The sequence below is a fragment of the Lycorma delicatula genome, chromosome 8 (genome assembly GCF_047948215.1).
Source record: "Lycorma delicatula isolate Av1 chromosome 8, ASM4794821v1, whole genome shotgun sequence".
In the NCBI taxonomy this organism is placed as follows: Eukaryota; Metazoa; Arthropoda; class Insecta; order Hemiptera; family Fulgoridae; genus Lycorma; species Lycorma delicatula.
In genome coordinates, this window is record NC_134462.1 from 32,099,600 (window position 1) to 32,125,004 (window position 25,405).

General features: G+C 29.0%; 1 protein-coding gene across 1 annotated transcript in view; it reads left to right on the top strand.

Annotated features, from left to right (window-relative positions):
* The window catches only part of apolpp (retinoid- and fatty-acid binding glycoprotein apolipophorin), a 149,676-nt gene that overhangs the window by 104,295 nt on the left and 19,976 nt on the right, over positions 1-25,405 (top strand). The window contains exons 35-44 of the mRNA XM_075373975.1: positions 704-850; positions 2,796-2,964; positions 4,504-4,676; positions 8,165-8,385; positions 9,322-9,620; positions 10,305-10,432; positions 12,875-13,003; positions 15,757-15,888; positions 19,249-19,408; positions 23,955-24,157. Coding sequence (XP_075230090.1) covers positions 704-850; positions 2,796-2,964; positions 4,504-4,676; positions 8,165-8,385; positions 9,322-9,620; positions 10,305-10,432; positions 12,875-13,003; positions 15,757-15,888; positions 19,249-19,408; positions 23,955-24,157 — 1,761 coding nt within the window. The remainder of the gene's footprint in view (positions 1-703; positions 851-2,795; positions 2,965-4,503; positions 4,677-8,164; positions 8,386-9,321; positions 9,621-10,304; positions 10,433-12,874; positions 13,004-15,756; positions 15,889-19,248; positions 19,409-23,954; positions 24,158-25,405) is intronic.

The following is a 25,405-nucleotide window of genomic DNA, read 5'->3' on the forward strand; positions in this document are numbered from 1 at the left end:
TGATTTGATAAATTTTTTTTCTTTATTGGGAAACAGCCCTGTTACTTTTCTGCATTCAATGTTTAGTTCACCCATCCTTCATAATTTTATTGCGTATATATCAGAATTACTTTATTTTTAGTTATTGTCTTAATTTTTATTACAATGACATCATTCTGATACTATTTTAAGGGATTGTAGGCAGAGCCTCTGCCACAAAACCATACTAATTCCGTGAAGATTATTTGTATCCAGATCCTTGGTAAAGATGCAGCGGGTGTCTCATCAAATCCATATAACATGTCAGGTAAGAAGAGACCAAAAATATGTAGAGAAAAGGATGATCTGTGAGTAGAGGGACCCCAAAATGAAATAACAAACCCCTCAAAGACATTCTTCAGACTCCATCTGAGAAGAATACCCATTCTACCATAATCTCTCTGGAGATCATTGTTTCTTCACACAGGTTGGGAGCAGCTCAAATATATTCTGCTACAAATTAATTTTTCTCCATTTTTTGAAGAGCCATTCAGAAATAGACTTAGACTTCTTTATGGAAAACCTTATTTCATCCACAGAATTTTGAGTTATGTGGTAAGTATCTAACTGACTATAAACCAGTTGGATCCCATTGCTTATAATGTGTTACTTTTGCTTTATTTCAGTTACCAATATAACTATAACCTTTAAAAGTATTATATATAAAAAACTTTTTTTTTTACAGAGTATTGATGTTGAATATAAGCAGATTCTAGTTGCAACTAAACCACATCTGAATTATAACTTGGTATTCAGTTATACTGGTGTGAATAAAGCTAAGAAGGAAAGTAAATTTTCAGTTGATCTCACTTCAACAAAAGGGGAGATGCTTGTGAGTATTTATAGTATTATTATAATATATACAGTAATATCATTTTGTATAAGCTTCCTATAGTTTTTGATCACTTATTGTCATTAATCACATAAGTAAGTAAAGTAGAAATTTTTTAAATGTTTGTTCTTTAAATTTTTGCTCTAATTGGACATTGTTATACACATCCTGACCTTTTCTTACAACTGTTGTCAGATGCATCATTTTTTCCCTTGTTTTTCATAACTCCTTTCTATCTCCTATTTGTATACACCCAGAGGTCTTTTTCTACTCTTCCTAACAATGGATTTTTTTTATCGCTCTCTGTAATCTTTTCCCAAACATTATTTTAACATACATGTTGCTAGAAAATCCCAACAGTAGCCTTCTTACCTCTTTTAAAAGAGTTGTGTATTAAAAATTCATCAAATTCATTCTTACGCGTTGTTACATATGTTTTTCATGTCTAGTGGGCATAAACCTACAAATCTGATATAGAAAATTATAAGATTTATTAGGAAAGGATGATTACTCTTCTTAGGAAACTAAAACCAAATAAAGAAACTTGTTTAAATGATTAGTGGTTATTTGTGTAAAATTGGAAATACTGAAACTTGTTTTGTTATTTAACCGCAGATATTATATTGTAGAGTTCAACGAATTACTTAAAGAGAGAATAGTAATCTAAGCCTAATAAAAGTTTGTTTTATTAAACAAGTATAAAAGATTATTTCTGTAAATTTATGAAATTTGAAACTTCTAGGAAATGCTCTATTATAAAGTTTAATTTCTTACATAATTGTTAATTTGTGTGCTTTGTTCCATTTTATTTTTCCACTTTTTTACGTTTTTGTGATGCATAAAATTGTTGCTAACATGCACGTAACTATTGTATACTAATAAACAAAACAGAATATTGAATACTGAGCTTTTAAGTAAATAAAGAAATTACAACTAGATTATTTTATTTGTGTATATTTAATTGTTGTTGTAGGTAAGAAAGTAAGAAATATTTCAAAGAATAGAACAATGTAAAAATATAAATTTAATTTAATTTTTCATTAAATCATAAAGGTAACCTCACCACAGGCTTGCATATTGAGATTGATTTCCAAAATTTAGTATTTTTTGTTGTATCACTTTTATCATGCTGTTGTATAATGTATAATTAAACTTATTTATATTTTTAATTAAAATCAATTTAAAGCTATTAATTTGTTTATAAATATATTTGTGTGTATGAATGTGGAAGTAAAAAGTATATAACATATCCATATCACAGCAATCTCATTCTTTCGGTAATAACCGACCTGTTTTGCCACCAAGTCAGGTAACTGACCTTAGAGAGAATTAAGTCAGTTAAGCCAATATGTGCAAGAGAGCTTGGGATTTATCTCAAAGCTTTATAACCAGTGACCTCATTACCTATACTGACCAACCTTTAGTGATGTCTCAGAAAGTATTAATACATACAAGAAGTTGAGAAGTGAGATGGGAAATAATCCTGATCAAGGTAATGGTAAGCCAAATAAACTCCTACAATCTCACTATATTTAGCCCAACAAGATAAAAAGGAGGTGATAGAAAATACTTTAAAATGTTTACAAAGCCTTGAATCAGGAAAAACTAAAAGTATACTGCCCTACAATAATCAAAAGTATAAATAATCATTAATTTATTTTTTACATCCCTATTTTTCCTATTTACAATTTCTATTTAGTGTTTCTAGATATACAAATTATTCTTTAACATTACTTCATAAATTTTAAAATATTCATTTGTATGTCTTTATTATCCTTTGCCATTTTTCAGTTTATCTTAATTATTTTTTAATCTGCATTTTCTTTTATTTTTAAATGTAGACTTACTAGTTAAAATTATTACTTAGTTAAAATGTGCTCAAATTAATTATGTGGTTACTATTAATTATTTATTACTTTTTTAAATTTTTGTGAATTTTTTTCAGTTTAAAATACCAGAAGGTACATTATACTTGGTTCGTACAAAGATTAAGGGTCATTTATCTAACCATTTGATTATAGAGACCGATTATGAATTTCTTGGTGAAAAGTATGCGGAAAGTGTTGAAATTAAAAATCAAAATAATCTTAAATACGCTTTCATATATGATAAAGGTAAATAATTTTTCCTATATTATATCATCATTCTCAATGACTTCATTCTCTTTTTACTTTTTGAATATATCAGGATATCTCTGACATGTTGTTAGGAAAATATAGGTTTTAAAACTCCAGATAATTCATTCAGCTTTTTATACCATAATTATATCTCGTCAAAATTTTCATTATTGATTGATTATTGGTTTAGGAAGAGGAAAGGAACTAAAATACTGCAACCATATCAAATTCTTATTTTAACTATTCTGTTTGATGTGTGTTTAATAAAGTTATAATTAAATAACTTTATTATTAAAAATAATCAGAATGGACTTGGCAGTACTCTTGTTCCAGTGTGTTCTGTCACAAATTCAGTCCTGATTGTAGTGTTATAGTAAATTTATTAAAGAATAATCATGACCTTACTGTAACAGAACTTGATTCTTTTTAGAAAGAAAGAAAGAAGTTGTATGATGATTATAATTTTAAAGACATTGATCCAATTGAGCTTTGGAAGAACTTATTAAGTTATACATTTTTGTTTCAGATCATAGTATTCAAATTGCACATGATTTGTTGGGACATTATTTACATTAAAGTTTTAGTAGTTGTGATTTTAGATAGTAATAATATTATAAACATTATGTTACAATAAGTAAGATCTATTACAAAGGATTGAGTAGAAACTGAAGAATAGAGGAACAGTTATAAAATAGTTTAGTAAAATAATTTTTTACGTTACTGTAGCAGGCTATGAATGCATTTAGCCATGTAATATTCTAAAATTAAATTATAATTAACATACTTTTTATGCAACATCCTTATTATACCAAAGTACATGTAAGAAATAGGTACCTTACATGAGAATGATGTAAAGTAATAGAAAAATGCTCATGATGTTCCAAAGTCTAATGACTTTTATTTTGTTAAAATTCATTTTTTCTCTTTTATTTTTTTATTGCTTTCCTTTTTTTTATTTTCTTCATCTCTGCATCTTTGGAACAGATTTAATAGATTTTTATAAAAAAAAATTAATCCTTTAAAATTATTGATGTATATGTTTACTATCTCTGTCATTTAAATATCAGAATCAGTTATTTCAATTACGAAGGTAATAGCAAATATTTCTATAATTTTAATGTTATCATTACATTTAAAATTATTTGTTTATAAAAAAATTATTCTGAAGCATCAGATATCTACAAAAATTTTCAGTAGAAAAAAAAGAAAAGCAGTAATAAAAAAAAAATAATTTTAACAGAATTATATTCTACTGTTATAATACAATTTGCTGAGTTTATTTAAAAGCTACAAAGTTACTATAAAAATTATCTACCAGTGTAGTGCTATTAAAATTGCTGTGTAAGTTATATCTTGTTAATAAAAAAAATGTATTTGTTTGTGTCAGATAGATTCAGTTACTTATATAATGCAAGCCACTTTCCGTGGCTTATTTTTTAATATTTAGTTTTCACGTATAAAATTCATTTTAACTAATGTATTTGATTTTTTAAGTGGTGTTTGTTATTTTAATTATTTTTTATAAAAAATTTTAAGGTGGAAAGGAAAAGAAACTATCTGCAGATTTTGGATTTGCTATCGGACAAGTTGCAGATTTAAGTGCAAGCTTTGATGGTAAAGAATTAAGCTTTGTCCAAGTAGCACTTGATGATGGAAATTTCCTTAAATCCAAATACTCATACAACACTGATAGTTTTAAAGAATTCATTGTAAGTGTTTTATTTTGTAATTTTATTACCAATTATACTGTATTACTTAATTGATTTTTACCATAAACAAAATGATTAAGCTTCTTTTTATGAAAAAGATATGTCCTTTATTACCCAGTATTATGTCCAGTATTATTTTATTTTTTAATTTACTATTACTCTTTTTTTTGTGAGCTAGATTGAGATTTATTGATAGTAATAATTTATTTATCTACTGAAAACTTAGATGTCTCTTGTTTGTAATCTTTTTATACATTATTTTTAAACAGTGTTATTTTGAATGTTTTTAAAGTCTAATATGCTAGATGTATCATATGAAATTAATCCCTGTATGACACCTCAAATTAAAATTTTCTTAAATATTTAAGAAATATTCACCATCCAAAATTGTGGTGAAACTAAAATTAGGGTGATTCCAAAAGGCCTTTTTAAAAGAATTATGATTCCAGTTTCCAAAAAGCATGGTGTAGTAGTGTCCAAATTTTAATACAATTAGTTTATATGTGTATTCAACAAAGATTGTTCTACTAATTCTAACAGAAAACTGAATTAAATAATGGTAGAAATGGTGAGAAAAAGAACAGTATGGATTTAGGAAAGAAAGGAGTTAAGGTATGCAATTGTTCTAATATGAACTATTGGTGAGAAGTACATATAGAAAGAGTTAAAGGAGTAAAATGTATATTTGGTAATTATTTAGTTGAGGTGCCTCATCCTGAAATCACAAAAAACCATATCAGAGTCATTCAAAATTAATATTTATTTATTTAATGATGTATTTTGGGTGTCAGAAAATAGAAAATTAGTAAAAATTTACATAGTGATATAAATAACACACGTGTAAAATTTTGTGTATATCTCACTTATAATTCGCCATAAATGGTGAAATCGTGTTTTATAATCACAATACTTCCTTTCAAATAAAAATTCAGCCATATGTCCATGGAAATGGTGTTTGGAATTTCCATAACGCAGCACATTGCTTCTTACTTCCTTCCATTGACGTTCAATTGTCTATGGGGTGCGTCACCTCGAAATCAGAAAAAACATATCAAATCGTTGTAAAATCTTTTGAAATGTATTTTATGATGGAAATGAAGTGTTGGAAAAGTGTTTGAATATTGATACACTCGATAATGCAGATTCACACACATATGATGTGTAAAAACCTTGCTAGTCAAGGTTAGCGAGCGTTTGCCGTAACGTTACCAATATAATTTAACCAAACTTAACCTATGCTCGCTAACCTTGACTAGCAAGGTTTTTTACACATCATATGTGTGTGAATCTGCATTATCGAGTTTATCAATATTCAAACACTTTTCCAACACTTCATTTCCATCATAAAATTCATTTTAAAAGATTTTACGATTTGAGATGTTTTTTTGTGATTTCGGGGTGAGGCACCTCAACTAAATAATTACCGTATATTTTTCAAATATGGAAAAAGTATTTGATGATGATTTCAGTTAAGATAAACTAAAAGATTTTTGCAAAAAACATTTCAAAAATTTTATTTATTTTTAAGGAGCCGAAGATAAGATCGAAAAAGTAGAAAATTAATTAAAGAGTTGTTTGTACATGCTGTAATTAGTTCACAAGAACATATAATTTTTTTTTAAATATGAGCAGATGCTTAGTGTCAGGTGAAAAATTTATCTTTAACATACTCTATTTCATAAAATCTTTCTTATTCATTAGGAAGGGACAAGAATCTGTTTTTAATTATATGAATCATTTTTTCTGTGAAAAAATGATTCTTCCAGAATATGTTATCAGAGCTTTTATATAGTTCCTTTTTCAATAGTGTTGTTATTAATGAACCCATTTTAAAGCAGTAGTGAGACCATTTAGTATAGCATCTACTACAATGTGAATGAGGGAACTGAATTTAAGATCTAATGAAATTTGGTACTGTATTCTGTGAATTTCAGTATTTGCGTAAACAAAATAAGTTTTCTTTATTGGTAGTGCTGTTTTTCACAGCACTTATGTGATAGTAATCAGATAATTATTTTACTGTTTTACATGATGAAATTAGTTAATACAGCTAAAAAAAAAAAAAAAACAAAAGAAAATATTTACTCAGATGCAATAACCACTTGGTGGTGTTGGGGCAGAAAGAAATTGGAAAACAGTAGCATTTATTATAGTTTACCTACATTGGTTTATAGAAATGCATCCACAGATGTATAAATAAATCGATATGTTCAATGTCAACAAATCAGCACAGTAACATGATGTATTCTACTGTAGTTTTTGTATATTGTAACATGCCTTATAGGATGCTTTTTGCAGTCTTGATTTTGTTGTACAATCAGTTTATTACCAACCTGTGGTATTTTTACTAAATGTTTGTGATAAAGAGAAAAAAATTAATATACTCCATTATAGCAGAGAATCAAAATTAATACATTTAAGTATAAGGTAATTAACAAAGGTTGTGTGTGTTGAGTTTATTTTTACTTATAGTTGGTCTGTGCTATTCACAAAACAAATAATATTTAATAATGAAACTTATTCTCACTTCTTTTCTTAAACTTCTCTTACTCTCATTTATTCTTGTATACTATTCTACAGCATTTAAAAATCCATTTGTTTTTTTTTTTTACTTTATTCTAATATTATTTTTCTAATAAAATTTAAAAGCAAATTCATGAAGATATTCTTAAATAGTTACTCTTAAATGTATATTTAAAATGTTAAATGTATTGTTTATAGAAATTATTTTAAATTTTACATTAACTTTTTATATGACTATGTTTCATGCATCTTACAACTTTCCTTTTGTTGTGTAAAATCTTCCTGAACTTTTAGGCATTGATGGATAATGTTATTTAATGTTTTATTTATAAAAAAAAATGTTTAGAAATTCCAGAAATATGCTAAAAAAGCAGTAAGATCGTAAGATTTATTTTTATAAAATTATTGTACTTATCAGTTTATGCTCTATTCATTACAATTTGTATTCAAAGTTGGAAAAGATTGATTTGTAACTGGTTCCTCCACCTTGGAGGGTTAAAGTAAGTTGTTTTATATTATGGTTGTGTAAGCAGTGAGCCAGTCATATATAATTATATGTCACTTTCATTAATGGCTTAATCAGTACGTTATTTGTTGAAATTTGTTTGTTACTATGAAATTTGGAATAGTGCTAGAATTATTTTATGTGAATTATTTTATTTGTTGGGCTTCACTTTTCATATTTATTTTATCAGTCATCCATTAGTTTATTCTAAAAAAAACTTTCTTTTTAAAAATATGCAAATGAATTTTGCAGGATAAGTTTAACTGTGTTAGCATAGTGCACAAAGTGTTAGTAATGACTTATCATCTAGTTCTAAATGTTTGTAGATGTTTTAATAGCCCTTCTCAAAACAGTAAAATTTTTTTCCAGTCTTATCTTTGAAAAAATGTAGAATAAGTATTTCAGTTCTCAATAGTATTATGAGTTAAATAATATTTTTTTGTTGTATTTTTCCATTTAGACATTTGCAAAGGAAGATTACATTAATTTAGTTAAAAAATACAGTAAAGTATTTCAAGATGCACTTAATAGGATTACCAAAGATGTAACACACCATGTAGAGAAAATACAGAAATCTCTTCCAGACTTCGGTCCAGTTGTAAAGACTTATACTGAACAGATACAAGCATTGAAACAAGAAGTTGTCAGTGAAAAGAGTATTCAGGAAGCAGCTGATTATATGTAAGTTAATATAAAATACATATACAATTCTTTCTTTAAAATCCTTTTCCTTTCTTTTTTCTTTTCTTTGGCGGGCAAAGCTGCTACATCACCAGTCTCTAATAACAACAGGAGCTGCTCTTGACTACTGTTTCCACAGACATTATAATGAAGTCAGTTCATTAGACAATAGGCCCAGTTTTAATGGTACCTGTCTAGAGAAGAAGAAATGAAGATAAGTAAAGGGTATGGTTATACAATTACCCACAAACCACTAAAGAAAGAAAGAATGAATCTTCTTTCCTTTCACAAACCTGTTTCCATTCCATAGTTAATTAAAATTTTTAAATTCAATACTAATGGTGTCATATTGAAACTGGCCGTTAGAAAAAAATCCTTTAAGTACAACTTGATACTTAAATATATACAGTGTTATGTTTTTGTATGATATTTTAACCTAGTTATGGATTGGTTGAAATTCCACTGGAAAATTCCACTATAAAATGCAGAGTAGTTTCTATATATAATTTTACAGTCTTTCTTCAAATAAATTGTAACTCAAAACAATAACACAGAAAATAATAGATTTTAATACGTTATAAAATCATTTTTTCATCATATGTTTTAATAACTTAAAACTTTACAATTTTTTCTTTCTTCGCAAATACTCTAGCATATTTTATTATGCTAAATATAAATAAGTATATTTAATTGTATTAATTTGATTATTTGAACTATCTTTTTGATTCAGTTGCAACAGGTTAATGTTGGTGTAAATCACTAGTAATTGGATTATTTTGGTTTTCTCAGTGAGTAAAGTATTTTGGTTTATTTAAATATCATTTGATTAATACAGTGCCTCTGAGATATTTGAGTATTAATTCCTATAAATTCCAGTTCATGTATAAATTTTTCCTAAATAATTAAAATTTTTTTTCATTTTTCTATCTTTTTCAGAAAGGGAACACTTGGTATTATACTACAGCAAGTGGTAACCGTACTAGAAGAAATAGCAAAGGCATCAGAATCTTTTGTCACTTTGTTCAATGAAGTCACATCAAAATTCAATGAAGCTATTAAGAATCTTACTCCAAAAATAACTGAAAGTTATGAAAAGATATCTAAAGTTCTTATCAACTTGTTTGAAGAATCTCTGAAGTTTAGTGTTGAAGGTGTAAACTTTATCTTAGATAAAATCAAGGAACATGAAGAAGAAATCCAAATTATTGTTTCTGCAACAGCCGAAATATTTTCTGGTATTTATCCAATTAATAGTTTACAGATTTAATTGTGTTAAAATTATCTTGTAATAGCATTAGACATATCTTATTTAGGATATATATATGTATTTATATAGATCACATTACTTTTTTTAAGAAAAAAACATGTAAACGTACACATAGATTACATTATATAGAAGGACGATTTTATTTGAGCAGCACCTCAGCTGCTGTTTTTACACTTGTTGCATCTTCTGCATAGAAAATAAAATACCACCTCCATACAATCTCTCAGCAAAGCTGCAATTTCACCAATCTCTACTAACTTGGAGTTGCTCCTGACTTCTGTTTCTACAGACTTGATAATAAAGTCAGTACATTGGAAACAGACCCAAATATACTGATACCTATCTAGAGAAGAAGGGATGAAGGTAAGAAAAGATGGTTACATAATTACCCAGTTTTGATAGATACATCTCTTTAATTTACCCTGGGGGTTTTGATCACAAACTCCCCACATATCAGAATAGTTTACTATCTCCATTACTATAAATATGTAGTCAACAAAAATTGATTTAAAATTCGCATAATACTACATACTTTACTATAAATGTATTAATTCTAAACATTTAAAGAAATTTTATTTTAATCTTATTATTCTTTTAAAACAAATTTATTTTCAAGAATATAGTTTTACATTTGTTTTTTATTTATTTATAGAAATTGGAAAACTGACAATAAAGACATATTTACACCTCAAGGGACAAATTTACGAATTTGTTGATCTCTTTGTCGAACAAGTTAAAGCACTGCCTGTTTTTGGAATGATCAAGGAGAAATTTGATGAGGTATGTTATGTATTCATTATTTATTTTTTTTTTTCATACAAATGGTATTTGTCACGGTTAAATGTAATGGAAAAGTTGTGAAGCCATCCTTAATAACGCAATTTAATGGAAGCCAGTTATAAAGTACTATGAAGCATTTATAATAGATTGAAGCACTCATTCATGTAGTGTAAAAATCCCCCCAATTCTAGTAGTGTCAATAACTGTCATTATTAATAACTATAGCTGTAGTAATAATTTCTTAATTACAACCTTAGTTGCGAGGCTGGATTCAATTATTCTTTTTTATTCATAATATAGTCATGTTTACATCCAGCACTTTTTCTGTATGTATGATTCTCCATATTATAATTTCCCTTTTAGATCACTTTTTATAATGACTGCTGCTTTGTTTCAACATCTGAATAAAAAAAAATCCAAGTTTCATCATTCATTTTCCTAACATCACAAGCATATGTGTGCTTTAGCAAAACGTTTTTCTTTGTGTGTGTGTGTGTGGTGGGGGCGCCGGACTAACTATCATGCCTTCTTCATCATGAAACTTCATTCGCACTTCTCAGAATGAACAGCACCACTGTTGTATTTGCATTAATTATAATTTTCAGCTGCAGAATTGTTTTTTGTAGTCACATTTATTCCTGATATTATTCACACTTGGCAGGATCATGAGTTATAGCACTTGTTATAAATGGATGAATAGAAATCATTAACAACATAATGACTAAACTATTGTTTGCTGTTTGTTGAACTGGGATTCTGGCGGACACAATTCCTGACCGGCCATGGTGTCTTTCGTTCATACCTGTGTGGACAAAAAGTACCCAGATAAAACAGCTCCTAACAAAACATCAGTATTAAGGTTAGTTGCAAAATTTAGAGAGACTGGTTCTGTTAATAACAAGGAACACAAAAGATCTGCGTCAGTGTTGAATACAGATACAGTCACTGAAATCAAAGACCGATTACTCACCTCCCCAAATAAATCGATCAGACGTTTGTCTGCTGAAATTAATTTGTCAAAATCAACTGTTCATCAGGCGACCAAACAATTACAATTACGACCTTATCGCATTCAAACGGTTCATCAACTTCTTAAGCCCGATAAAGAAAAATGGCTACAATATTGTCAATGGTTCTGTCGATTTCTGCGTGAAGGAATTAATGTTATGGATTCGTTATTTTTCACAGATGAAGCACGGTTTCATTTGGATGGCTACGTATACAGCCAAAACAGTAGAATTTGGAGTACTGAAAATCCCCACGTTTATCACGAAAAACAATTACACCCACAGAAGTTGGGCGTGTGGTGCGCGATATCGCGGAAGAAAATAATCGGTCCTATTTTTTTCAAGTACACCATTAATGCAGAACGATATCAGGATATTTTATTTCAGTTCATTGCACTCTTGGAAGAGGAAGACAGACACTGCTGGCTACAACATGACGGTGCGACATCGCACTACGCAGGTTCAACTTCTGATTTCGTCGAGGAATTCTTTGGTAATCGTGTTATCGGTCGAGGCTTATGGCCACCAAGATCTCCAGATTTGACTGCGGCGGATTTTTTTCTATGGGGTTACCTCAAAGAAAAAGTCTACAGCAACTAACCACGAACACTTGAACGATTGAAAGTCAATATTGAACAAGCTGTATTAAATATCCAGCCACAAACTTTGATAAAAGTTGCAAGAAACGCTGTAAAAAGAATTGAACCTTGTATTCAAGAAGATGGCGGCCACTTCCAACATTTACTCTAAATGTAAGGTAATGGATGGTAATAATAAAAATTACATTTACACATGCCTTTTTATTATTTCAATACCTACTGATATAAGGTTGGGTTGCGCTTTATATGGGACACTCTGTATAAGATGGTTGCTGAATTTTCTGTGTCTTATAATAACTTTTCTTTGAGACACATTTGTATTTTATTAGCATACTTGTTGATGTTTACAAAAAAAAAAAAATGTAAGAAAATAAGTTCTTTTACATTTATAATTCTTCTGAGAAAAAAATATTTACTTAATAATATTCCAAATTATACATACTCATCATTCCCTTCTTTACCATATTTAATAAAATCATTATTATTAGTTAATTTTTTTCTCAATTTAAAAAAACAAGTTGTAGGCATTTTCAGGTAACTGTAATATTTTTGTAACTTTAGTTTTTAGGCAGCATATACTACGAATTTTTATTTATATCTACATGTTCATCTTTTTCAAGGGATTTCAAAAGAAGTTTGGAAATTTTTTAATATTTTTTTTTCAGTGGCTATCATTAATGATGACATTGTTTGACTGTACTTTGATTTTTTTCTCATTTAGCTACTGTTTATGTTTATTTTTCTGCAAATTTATTCATGTATTTACCAAACAATGACTAAAAGATAAGAACTGTTTAAGGAATCTTAGATAATCTCTATTTTCTTTTATTTTGTAGTTGAAGTCATTTGAAATCCCAGAAACAGCATGGGCCGACTATCATAACTTTGTCGATACAGTTAAGGATGCATTGCCGACACCTGAACTCAGCCAGTTCTTCAGTTCTGTTGCAGCATCTATTGAAAAGGTATAAATTATATTTACTTTTCTTTAACATAGTATTGCAAATTGTAGTGGTTTTTTATTTTATCATCAACTCATCTGTCTTTAAAAAATTGTTATAATTTACAATGTAAACCGTGTTTTTCTTATTTATTAAACGAGATAATCTGTAGATAAATAATTTTGAAAATGTATTCTGTAGTAGTAGTAGAAAATGTATCGTATTATTATACGATACTACAAGATATATTGAATGTTACTCTGTTCAGGTTGGTCCAATTTATTTGAATGTGTGTTATTTGTTTAATATGTTGTAACATTTCTGTTGTGATATAAAGCAAAAATAATTTTAACACCAGGCAGCCGCTACATAAATTATGTAACATGTAATATTTTTTTCTTGACCTATGATGGAAGTAAGATTGTTAATATAAAAAATTTATTTAAACATAACAATCCAAAGTACATTGAATAATACAAGTAGAGTACATAACCTAATATATTACTGCGTTCTAGTAGTACGTGAACATTGCAAATAGAGTGCATGATGACTACAAAAACTACAGAAAATATTTCTTTGAATGTTTTATAATATCGAGACCTTTCAGACCATATGGTTTAACATCATATAATGAACAAAAAAAAAATTTTAACATTACTCAGCTTACCAAATTTATGTACCTGTTTGTAATTTTTTTTTTTATTACATTAAAATTAAAAAAAAAAATGTCTATAGCATTTCAAGTTTCTGCTTACTTAGTATTATTATTTCATGTGTTAACAAAATCAATAGTCTATAAAAATTTTAGCCATTTACTTTTTAAATTCATAATTTTAAGAAATTTTGTTGAATATTTAAATTGGTTTTTTTTTTAAATTTAATGTAATGTTTGTCATCAGTATTTTTAATTTTTAATTAACTTTAGTAACTTATTGACTTCTAGATCACTTAGTCTTGGGTCTATCATCATTATATCCATTTCAGCTTCCATGTTAACCCTTTGAAGACCACTTGATGATTTTTCATCAGGTTCAGTTTTATGCTAAAAAGACCAATTTGTGATTTTTTGTTAATTTCATTTTAAGCAGAAAAAGATGAATTGAAATTGATGAATTGAAAAAAGATGAAAGATGAATTGATGAAATTTTGTTAGTGTCAAAATGAGGTTGGTACTAATCACATGTTTGGCTGTTGTGGCAGACATGGTAGTTCACTTTTGAAAGTTTGCATTTGTTATTGATTAAAGTCGCATAACGCTACACTTATTTCATCTTAGTGTTTTCTTTTCTTTTTTCCAGCAATATTTATTAGCGAGTTGCTATAATATGCAAAATGAATGATGAATTTCAAACATTGAGTGAAATTGATTGGGAACTTTAGAATGTTTAATCTAATAGTGATTTGTATACCGACAGTTTTAACCTAAATTTAACTAAAATTTATCAATTTCTTGCCAATAATCATGAAATTTTTAGGTTTAACGCAAAACAAGACACCAATTCTGAAAATTATTCCTATAGTAAAATACTTTCTTGATTTTGAGTTAGGTGACTTCAAATTTATTTTTTTGGGTTTTTTATTCTTTAGAGAAATTTTTGAATAAGATATGACCAAAAAACCCATTTCTAGTTGATAATGTATTAGTTTTCGTACAATTTAAAAAATAAACTGCTAAAAAATATTATAGATTTTTTTTGCACAACCCAGTCACCTTAAGGTACTGTACCGTTGTTTACTAACAACAATATAAACGTGATTTTTTTTTTAACCACCCAAAAAAGGTTGGTCCTCAAAGGGACATGCTACATATGCAGAACATATGTAGCATGTCCAAGGTCATAATAAAAAATAGAATTAAATAGTGTGTTAATTAGTAAAGTCAACATTTTTTTAAATATCCAGTGTTTAGTAATGCAAGGGTGGATTTTTTTTTATTTCACAGCATTTAAATTCTAGCTTGAATAAATAATTTATGAATATTTTTATGTTTTGTTTTTGTCATTAAACTGTAATAGACCTTCTTTTTTATGTTCTAAATTAATTTTTAGTGTTGTACTTAAGTACTCTATTTATAATAATTTATACTTCATTGAAAATAGTTTTATAAAACAGCATAAATATTTTTAAAGAGGTGAGAGTAGGCATTCATATATTGTCATACCTCTGATTAATAACCTTTATGAACATCTATTTGTTATTTTTTTTTTTTTTACAATATTTAGCTCTATGCAGCTCAGAAATTGTCAGTGTTACTCTAATTCTTTCTGACAAAACAGGTATTCACACATATTCTCATTTTAGCAATTATGTCATTTTAATTATTGAAGTTCATAAGATAATTTTGCTTTTCCTATATTGTGACAGCTATCGTTTCTATAGATGTATTATAAAATAAGTTTGTGATCAAGCTTTTTTGTTGTTAGATTTAGATTATTAATACTTTTGACCAACTAGAAAAAATGTTATTAGATCAGGATTATATAATAAAATAGAATAAATGGAAATTGGTATACATTTTCTTTGAATGAATAATAAATAAATATTCAGTGATCTAATGTATGTAGAATGTGATCCATAGAATGTTTTGAAAAAATATTTAATAAAAAAACAGGATTAAACAAAATGAATTTTCATCCCACTAAACATGAGTACAATATGAGTGTGTCACTGGATTTGTGTACTTCACAAATTTAGTTTCTTATATTCTGATTTTACATAACTCTAATGATTTTAATTTAATATTTTATTTTCTTAAATATATTTCTTTCTTTTTTTAGATACTTAGACATAAACCACTTAACCCTGATCATGTTAATACCTTTTTGAATGAATTTATTGCTGCTGTTAAATCAATCTTTAGATTTATTCAACAACATGTTCCACAAGAGAAATTTGTTAAACCATCTATTGTAAGTACAACTGTTTATTTTTTAATTTCTTTTCATTTTATACATAATATAAAAAGGTTTTTTTTTACATTTGTTGTATTTTTTTAATACATATGTAGTTTGTATTTAATTTTATCAACATATTGAAAAAATTATTGATTCATCTCTTATTTTTGTTTCTTATTTGACTTTTCAATTTTTTTTATGTTCTGTTCCAGTTATTTAAACTAAACTGTTAATCTTATTCTACATTCTCAATCATTCAGCTTAATTTCTTTCTTAATTAACTTTTCATTCTTCATTGGAGTGAAAAAATGAAACTCCAATTAATTTGCAGTTGCCTTAAAATGTGATCTATCCACCCCACCCAGTTCTTAAAAAAAATTATTTTTTTTTTATTGATCCATTTAATCTTACATTTTTCTATAATAAACATTTCAAAATCCTCTACTGTTTTCTGATCTAGCTTTCTTGTTATTTATTTCACAGAACTTCATTCCATGCAGAAACTTTTAAGAATTTAATTTTATTTACTAAATTTTAGTTCTTAATAATCTTTAAATTACACTGATAACATAATTTTTGTTTCCTAACTTACGATACATGATTTTAATCTGTTTTTTGATACTGAAAATGAATATGAACTCAAAATCTTTCTATCACCCAGCATTTTTGAAAATTTTAATTAAAGGATTTTTTTTAATTTTCAATGTATAGTTGGCATTTTAAGCTCCTATATTGAATTTTGATAGCTCATTTTGTATTGTTCAACTTTGTTAACATAATTTGTAAGCTATAAATAAACAATACTAGACAAAGAATTAAATGATATATAGTCACACATTATATCATATCTAATACTGAAGAGTGAGCCTTCATGGATAAGATTAATCATGTCTGTGCAGGTCAAAATGTGTAGCTGAAAACACAACTGTGTTGTTTGTATTAAGCACTGGATTTAGGAATGAATTAATTTTTTTCAGTCTTATTGCTGGCATAAGTTTGTTAACATTGCAGTGTCATGATGCCTCGAAATTGTGTAAATGATGTGGATGCCTTTTGTTACGTATGTGACAATTTACAGTAAATTTACTGTAAAATCAAAGAGAAAAAAACATTACACCTTAAAAATTACCTAAAAAAGCATATCATTTGTACTTTCAGTGTAAAATTGGTGATCAGGATAAAACGTGGGCTCCTTATATAGTATGCACTAATTGTTCTATATATTTAAAAGAATGGCTGAAAGGTACGCAGAACCCATTTGGTATACTTATGGTTTGGCGTGAACCGAAGGATCATGTACCCGATTGTTACTTTTGTTTAACATATGTGTCTGGAATTTCTAAAATATCTAAACATACTGTAAAATATCCTTTATTGCAATCTGCAATCAGGCCTGTACCTCACAGTGAAATTATTCCAGTTCTTGAGCCACGGTGAATGTGTGTTTCAAAAGCAGCGATGAAGAATCAGGCAATACTGAAGAAGACAAGACTAACAATGATTTTGAATTATCTTCCAATAAGCTACATCTTATATCACAAGGTAAATTAGATGGCTTGGTTAGGAATATAAATTTATCAAAAAATCAAACTGAACTATTAGGATCAAGACTGCAAGGTTGGAATTTACTTCAAAAAAATACAAAAATTTTGGGTTTTTAAAGCTGACAAAAAGAACTTTCTCAGTACATTATTGATGAAAATAATTTGGTTTATTTCACAAATATTGATGAGCTTATGTTGCACTTAAGACAAGTTCATAAACCTAAGGACAGGCACTTTTTCATAGATTCGTCTAAGTATAGTTTAAAAGTGTTTCTATTACACAATGGTAACAAATATCCTTCGATACCAATCGCTTATGGTATTACTCTGAAAGAGACATACGATATGATGAAAGACGTTCTTGGAAAAATAAATTATAAAAAACATAGCCAGAACATATGGGGTGATTTGAAAGTTATAGCTATTTTGTTAGGCATGCAGTTAACGGCTATACTAAGTACATGTGTGTTCTTTGCGAATGGGACAGTCGAGCTAGGGATAAACATTATGTTTTCAAAGAGTGGAAGAAACGAGACAACTTAACTACAAATGGGAATAATATATTCATGAGCCCTTAGTTGAACCCAAAAAAATATTTTTACCCCCTGTCAATATCAAGCTAGAACTAATGAATCATTTTGTAAATGCAATGAAGATGGATAGTTCCGGATTTTTGTACATTAGGCAGAAATTTCCGAATGTAAGTGAAGGAAAAATTAAAGAGGAATAAATGGTATACTAACTTTCTAGCCAATTACTGTAGGACATTAATTCAGGATGTGCCTGAGGATATTTATAAAAGAAAAGCATCAGCGAAATCATTCTAATACAGATATGGCGATGCAAAATTATAGGTTTTATAGATTTTAACGATATTTTTCCTTAATTTTTTTTTAAGTGTAATTTATTTAAATCTAAGGGTAATAGAAAAATTGTATTTACAGATCTGTAATGTGCGGGGAAAAAGCAATTCCAGAAATGGTATCACACTTAGAGAAACATTAAAATTTTTTTTTTTGTCTATCAGTGTTATTCTCTTTTCTGTTAAATTTTATTATTGTTGGTTTCATTTTTAATTATTTTCTTATACTGAATACTCTGCTGAATGTTTTGTAATTCTGTACAAAATGTTTTCTCAGTTCTAATAAGTTCCAAAATACATACAGACTATAAATTCATCCTCATCTCCTTCCTGAAACAACTTTCTTTTTAATTTTCTGCTTTTCTCATACATACATACATATATAACTGCCTGATTTTTTTCAGATAATACTTCTTTCTCTATATTTAAATCTTATTTCTCTTTAACTTTAAATATTTTGCCCTATCTGATGTTTTCAGTTGTCTTCTCATGATTTACATGTTCTACGTAGATAACTTTGGTTATTTTCACTTTCAATATTAATGTAAGCATATTTATTATTTACTCTCACTGAATTTATATAATTTTTATTCATTAATAGCAGTTACATTTTGTATTTTGTTAAATTTATCGACTTTAATAAATGAATTGCCAATAGAGTAATAGAACTCGCAATTAGAAAGAGTTCTTTCAGTCATTTGAATATCTTCAGTTTTGATTTTTATGAAAACTGATGTAAGGATTTAGATGGTCTAGTAATTTAAACATATCTATTAATGTGTTTTGTTTTACTGCTCCAGTGTTTCATGTATTGTTTTATATCAGTAATCAATGAAAGTGTTTATGTTAAAATTATTGTCAGATAATATCATTAGTTATTAAATTAGCCTGTTGTACATTTTGTAGAGGAATAATTTAAATTTCAGAACTGAAATTAAATTATAAAAAATGATGTATTCTATGATGCAGGTTCCATTACCAACTTTTACTCTATGGAAATTACCAAAGGGTGCTTTACGTCTTAGTCCAATTGCTTGGTTGCAATCTCCTGATTTACCTTCAGTTTCAGATATTTACTACACATACAGACCGACCTTGAATCCAATTGATTACATTCCACCATACAGAGGTAATAATTATTATTTTGATAGTTATTAATGAATAAGGGTAAGTATCTTATTTTAAATAGAGTGTTATGTTTTTCAAGTGATATTTATCATCATCAACATTATTATTTTATTTTTTATTTTATTTTTTTTTTCTATTAGGAGTTGATTACCAAGATCATTCAGTCCTTGCCAATTCTTAAAATAAAAAGTACGAATAAATGATAGCATTTAATGAAAAGCATGAAGTAGCCAAAAAAGAAAAGTATGCACACGATAAAAGTTCACACACCTGAATTGGATGCAAAAAAAAGAAAAATAAAACAAAGAAAAGGAAAACTTAAATATCCTCTCTAGACATAGAGTATATACTATCTACAGTAGAAGTCCGGCCGTATAAAGAAAGAGCAGCCAGTCTCTAATAGCACATTCCTCATTTTTCAAAATTCTCTTCATTCCTCCTTCTATTTTAAATTGACGATGCAGATCATGATGTACGATGCAATCCTCCAATAAGTGTTTAACTGTCAGTGGTTGCTGACACTCCTCACAAACTGGTTGATTGCTGCCAGTCAACATATAATTAAACATTAGGTTCATATGCCCTATTCGCAACTGTGTTATAACAACCTGCTCTCTTTTTGATCAGAAGTGGAGTGGTCCACTTGTGAGGAGAGTCTTTCACAGCGTTATGTTTCGTGGTTAACCCACTCCAAACTCTGTGCCATTCACGTCTGACACAGGCAGACACGTGACACTTAACATGCCAGGTCTGATGGGAATTTCCTCGGGCTCAGGCTTGTCAGCAGCTACTCGATCTGCTTTATCTGCAGCCTCATTACCAACAATACCGGAGTGTCCCAGGATCCACATCAATGTGCTCCATTGCTGCCTTATGCTGAACACCTGGAGCAGTGCAAGAACCATTTTCACCAAGGGGTCCATTGAGCACACATCTTGCAGTGCTTGAATACTACTCATTGAGTCACTGCAGATTAAAAAGGATGGTACATGATAGTGCTCACAATGAGGTTGCCAATTGGCATACAACTCAGCTGTATAAATGGATGCAACTGCCGGCAAAGACCACGAATGACTAGTGCCAGCACAATGGAAGGCACTGCCAACGCCGTTCGCCGTCTTAGAGCCATCTATGTTGAAAACTAGTTCCTGGTCATGTGTCCCGGCTCATAACTTCTTGAAAACAATGAATTATTTCCTGAGAACTGCATTGCTTAAAACGTGCTAGATCCATTTGAAAAAGGGCTTATGGAAGCAGCCACGATGGTGATTCACACACCATTGATTCAACAACTCTTGGAAGCACAATGTTATACTTGTCCATTAATTTTCAAGCTCTGACCTGGTATAGGTCTGACGTCGGATGTAAGCTTCTTGGAGAGGATGTCTAAGGACACTGATGCATTCACATGGTGCCGTGACGATGTGACATTGACCGCATAACACAGTAACAGGATGTCTCTTTGAAAACGCAGTGGAGACAATCCTGATTCACTTACAAGGCTGTCGATGGGACTGGTGCAAAACGATATCAAATTCCAGCATTTTGTATGACGTCCAAGGCTTTCAGACAGCTTTTTCGAGCTGAGGAATAAACAACGCAGCTTTAGTCGATTCTTGATTGTATCGACGAAGTATACAGACGTAGAAGAACCTCTCAATCCAATCCCCAATTGATATTCAACATACATTTGATTATGTTTAACGTTCGCTGGCATTTAGCTGCTAATCGTCGTATATGAGGACACCATGTAAGACCTTTATTGAAGAATAGTCCCAAAAATTTTATTTCTTCTTTATATGGAACTACAACGCCCTTTATTGTAAGTCGTGGACTAGGGTGTGCTCCTGTAAAGCAACTGAAGTGTATGGCGCATGACTTTTCGGTTGAAAACCTGAAGCCAGACTTTTCAGCTGCATCATCAATATCATCGATTGCTCACTGTAACGTATAGTGGACCATTGCAGTTTCCATGCTGGTGTAGAAAATCATCAGATCGTCGACATACATACATTTACCAATTCCCAGTGGTATTGCTTGTAGAACTCTATTGACAGCAATTGTAAACAGGGTGCTGCTAAGGAGTGACCCCTGCTGAACTCCATTTTGTAAACGCCTACTTGTTGAATAGGTGTAACCAACACGTACTTTTATGGTTCGCTGAGATAAGTAGCTGGTGATAATCATGGGTAGATTTCCACGTAGTCCCTATTCATACATTTGTCTTAAAATTCCATATCTCTGCGTCGTATCAAATGCTTTTTCAAGGTCGAAAAATATGCTTACCAAGTGCTTCTTGTTAATGAAAGCATTCTGTATAGCGTTTTCAAAAAGTATCATGTTGTCAGTCATAGAACAGCGCTGTCTATATCCAATTTGATACGGTGAAAGAAGCTGCTTCCTTTCCAATAATCATTCTAAACAAGCATTTATCATTTTGTCTAAGAGTTTGCCGACACATGATGTTAGAGATACTGGTCTATAACTCTTAGTGTCTAAAGGATCTTTTCCTTGTTTCAAAAGTGGTATGATCAGTGCTTCTTTCCACATTTGTGGATATGAGGCCGAGGTCCATATTTTATTAAGCAAGTGTAATACCCATGCTTTATCATCGTCGTCAAGATTTTTGATGAATGCATATGGAACATCATCATATCCAGCTGAAGTATCACTGGAGTTTTGTAGAACATGATTGAATTCGACGAATGAAAATGGTACGTTATAAAAAAGGTCATCCGTTACAAAGTTTAGTGATGCTTGCTCTCTTGAGATGCGAATGAAATCGATGTGATGATTTTCATTGCTACTTACAGTTTTGAATTGATCGGCCAACAATTCAACTATAGCCTGTTGATCGAGTATGATGACACGAGTATGATTGAGTAGTATGGCTTGTGTGAGCACGTTTAATGAACGGCTATTGGACCAGGCAGCTATGGCCTTAACCTTCTTCCATACTTGCGTAGCAGATGTGTTAAATCGTTGGAGAATACGTATGCTTCCCAGGATGCTTTTTTAGATAATATGGTGCGTCTGGCATAGGCACGATGTCTTTTAAAAGATATTAGATTCTCCAGGGTAGCACGTTTCTTGAATAGATTGAAAGCTTCCTTTTCCCACTGATTATTATATTTACTTCGACTCCCCACCACAGAACACTGGGTTTCATCAAAGTTGGGGTGGTTTTAGAATGTTTTCCTTTGCCGAATTTAAAATTGCCCATGTTGCCTCTGTTATATCATCATTGATGTTTCCAGTACAACTTGGCATAACGACGCTGTCTGTATAGCTAATCCAATCGGCATGTTTAAGACACCACTGCTGAGTAAACTGTGGTGCCTCCCACTGTATATTTGTTGTAATTATAATCGGAAAGTGGTCACTTCCATGAAGGTGTCAGTCAACGTTCCAATCTAAGGAAAGTAACAATACAAATCTATGGCTGAAGTTTCACCACTCCATTTGTTGAAAAATGTCCCTGTACCTTTGTTTAACAGGATTAGCTCGGTGTTTGATATAAATTCTTTGACGTTGCTAATGTCATATATATATATATATATATGTATGTATTTATTTGTAAATAAAATGTGTTTATTTATGTGTAGTTGGTAATATAAATATTTAAAATTTTAACCTGATAACCTTCATAATTTCCTTAGTTATCAACTCTTTTGGATCACATCACATCATGGCATATAGTCATATTAATATATTTTTAATTTTTATAAACATAATCTGCTTAATTTATTGAGAAAAAAGTGTAAATGTTGTAATACAATGCATTAATTATTAACTTTTACTTCTATGGATTTTGAAAACTCATTCTCAGAAAATAACTTTATCAAAAAACTGTGTCAGGTTTTTCTTATAGTTGAAATTTTAAAAATATATTCTTAAATTTGTAATTAGTTAATTAAAAAAAAAAAATAATAAAAAATTTCACCCTGATAAATGTTTACATTCAAAATGCACAAAAATTCAGTTATCTTGGAATATAATGGACATACCACTCATACTTTTCTTCTTTTTAAATTAAAAATAATATTTTTTATAAATATATAAATTATAAAAAAATAATTTCAGTTAATTATAAAGTAACAGTAAGAAATTAATAAGAATTTATAATAAAATTAAATCTAACCATAGTATGTGTATTATATATATGTTCATGCTTAATTTGTTTTATCTGTAGATGTGTGTGAGCAGGCATATGATGATACAAGAGTAATTTGTAAAAAATCTTTGTTTCAAAAATATTCCAAAATTATTAATATAAAATTTAGTTTGTATTTTATTTTTGTAAATTGAAATATAAGCATGTTAAAAAGAAATATAGTTGTTTCATCTTATTTTTAAATTTAGTCGTAATATTAAATAGATTAATATTTTTCTATATTCAGTATATATTCGAGAGGTACCATCCACAAACAGTATCATTTATGTAATAATACCATATGTATCAGGTATTGTTATATAACATATAGTGTTAATTTTTAAATCCAATTTTTTAATATTATTTTTAGTAGTAAGGTTTTTTCTTTTTCCAGCTTCAGCATACCTCATACATTCTACAGAATTCTTCACATTTGACAAGAGGCATATATCATTTAAAGGAAACTGTCTATACCTCTTGGCACATGACTTTGTTGATGGAAACTTCACAATTGCTGCACAAATAGATGATGGTATTGTAAAGTCTATTATTATCAGTGACAAAAAGGATAACATTGAATTTAAATCAGATGGAACAGTAAGTTATTGTTTACATTTTTTTTTTTATTAATTGATGATCATTATTTTTTTAAATCGAATCAAATTTTTTTAATAAGATATATTTATATATTTTCCTCTTATTTTATTTATATTTATATATAAAATTAAAATTTAGAATATTTATAAAATCACTGCAAAATTTCTCTTATAACATTTTTTAGAGGCATTTTATGTCTGTTGATAACTTCTAAATAGTTGCATCTTTCTTTCTTTTTCCTGTTTATCCTCCAGTAATTACCATTCAGATAATACTTCATAGGATGAATGAGGATGATATGTATGAGTGTAAATGAAGTTTAGTCTTGTACAGTCTCAGTTTGACCATTCCTGAGATGTGTGGTTAATTGAAACCCAACCACCAAAGAACACCAGTATCCATGAATATTCAAGTATCTAGTATTCAAATCTGTGTAAAAATAACTAATTTTACTAGGACTTGAACGCTGGAACTCTCAACTTCCAAATCAGCTGATTTGGGAAGACGCGTTCACCACTAGATCAACCCAGTGGGTTAAATATTTAAATCTACTTCAGTGAAACCTTACCTTAACTGATCTTGAAACTTAGAAGGATAAAGTTATGTCTTTAGGGAAAAATTGGCCCTGAGATTAGAGAAACATGTTGCAAGATGGTGATTCTACCTTTTTCTGATTTTAGATTTGTTACATTTTCATTACTGTTCAACTTCCAATTAAAATGATTGTTATAAAAATCTAAAAAATTAAATCTTAAAATCCAAAACATTTTTTTCATATAATGTGTTGTAGTAATTATTGCGATTAAAGACTAAAATATTTTTACTGCCACATTTGTTCCATTAGCTGCTATTAATTTCTTTTAGTAATCTCTATGTCAGACGATCTAGAGGATGTACATATCTTTCTACACATGTGATAGACAGTTCAAGCGTTACGTTTATATATTATTATTATTATTATTATCACAACTTTGGACATGCTTTTATATATACTTTGATAAAGAAAATGGATGAGGTTTTAAAGTAATTGGCTCCTCGATAACGTCTCCCAACTACCATTCTGATGTTGGGTTTTAATTATCTTCGTATGGTAATCCAGAGTTGTTAGCCACAGGTACATTCGTTACATAAATGAGAGTTGCAGCTGCTTATGAGTCCTTGAAAAGGGATACTATTTATCTGGAAGGTTTCAAATAACCATACTAATCATTCATTTAAAATAATTCTATTGTCTTTAATGTTTTTGTA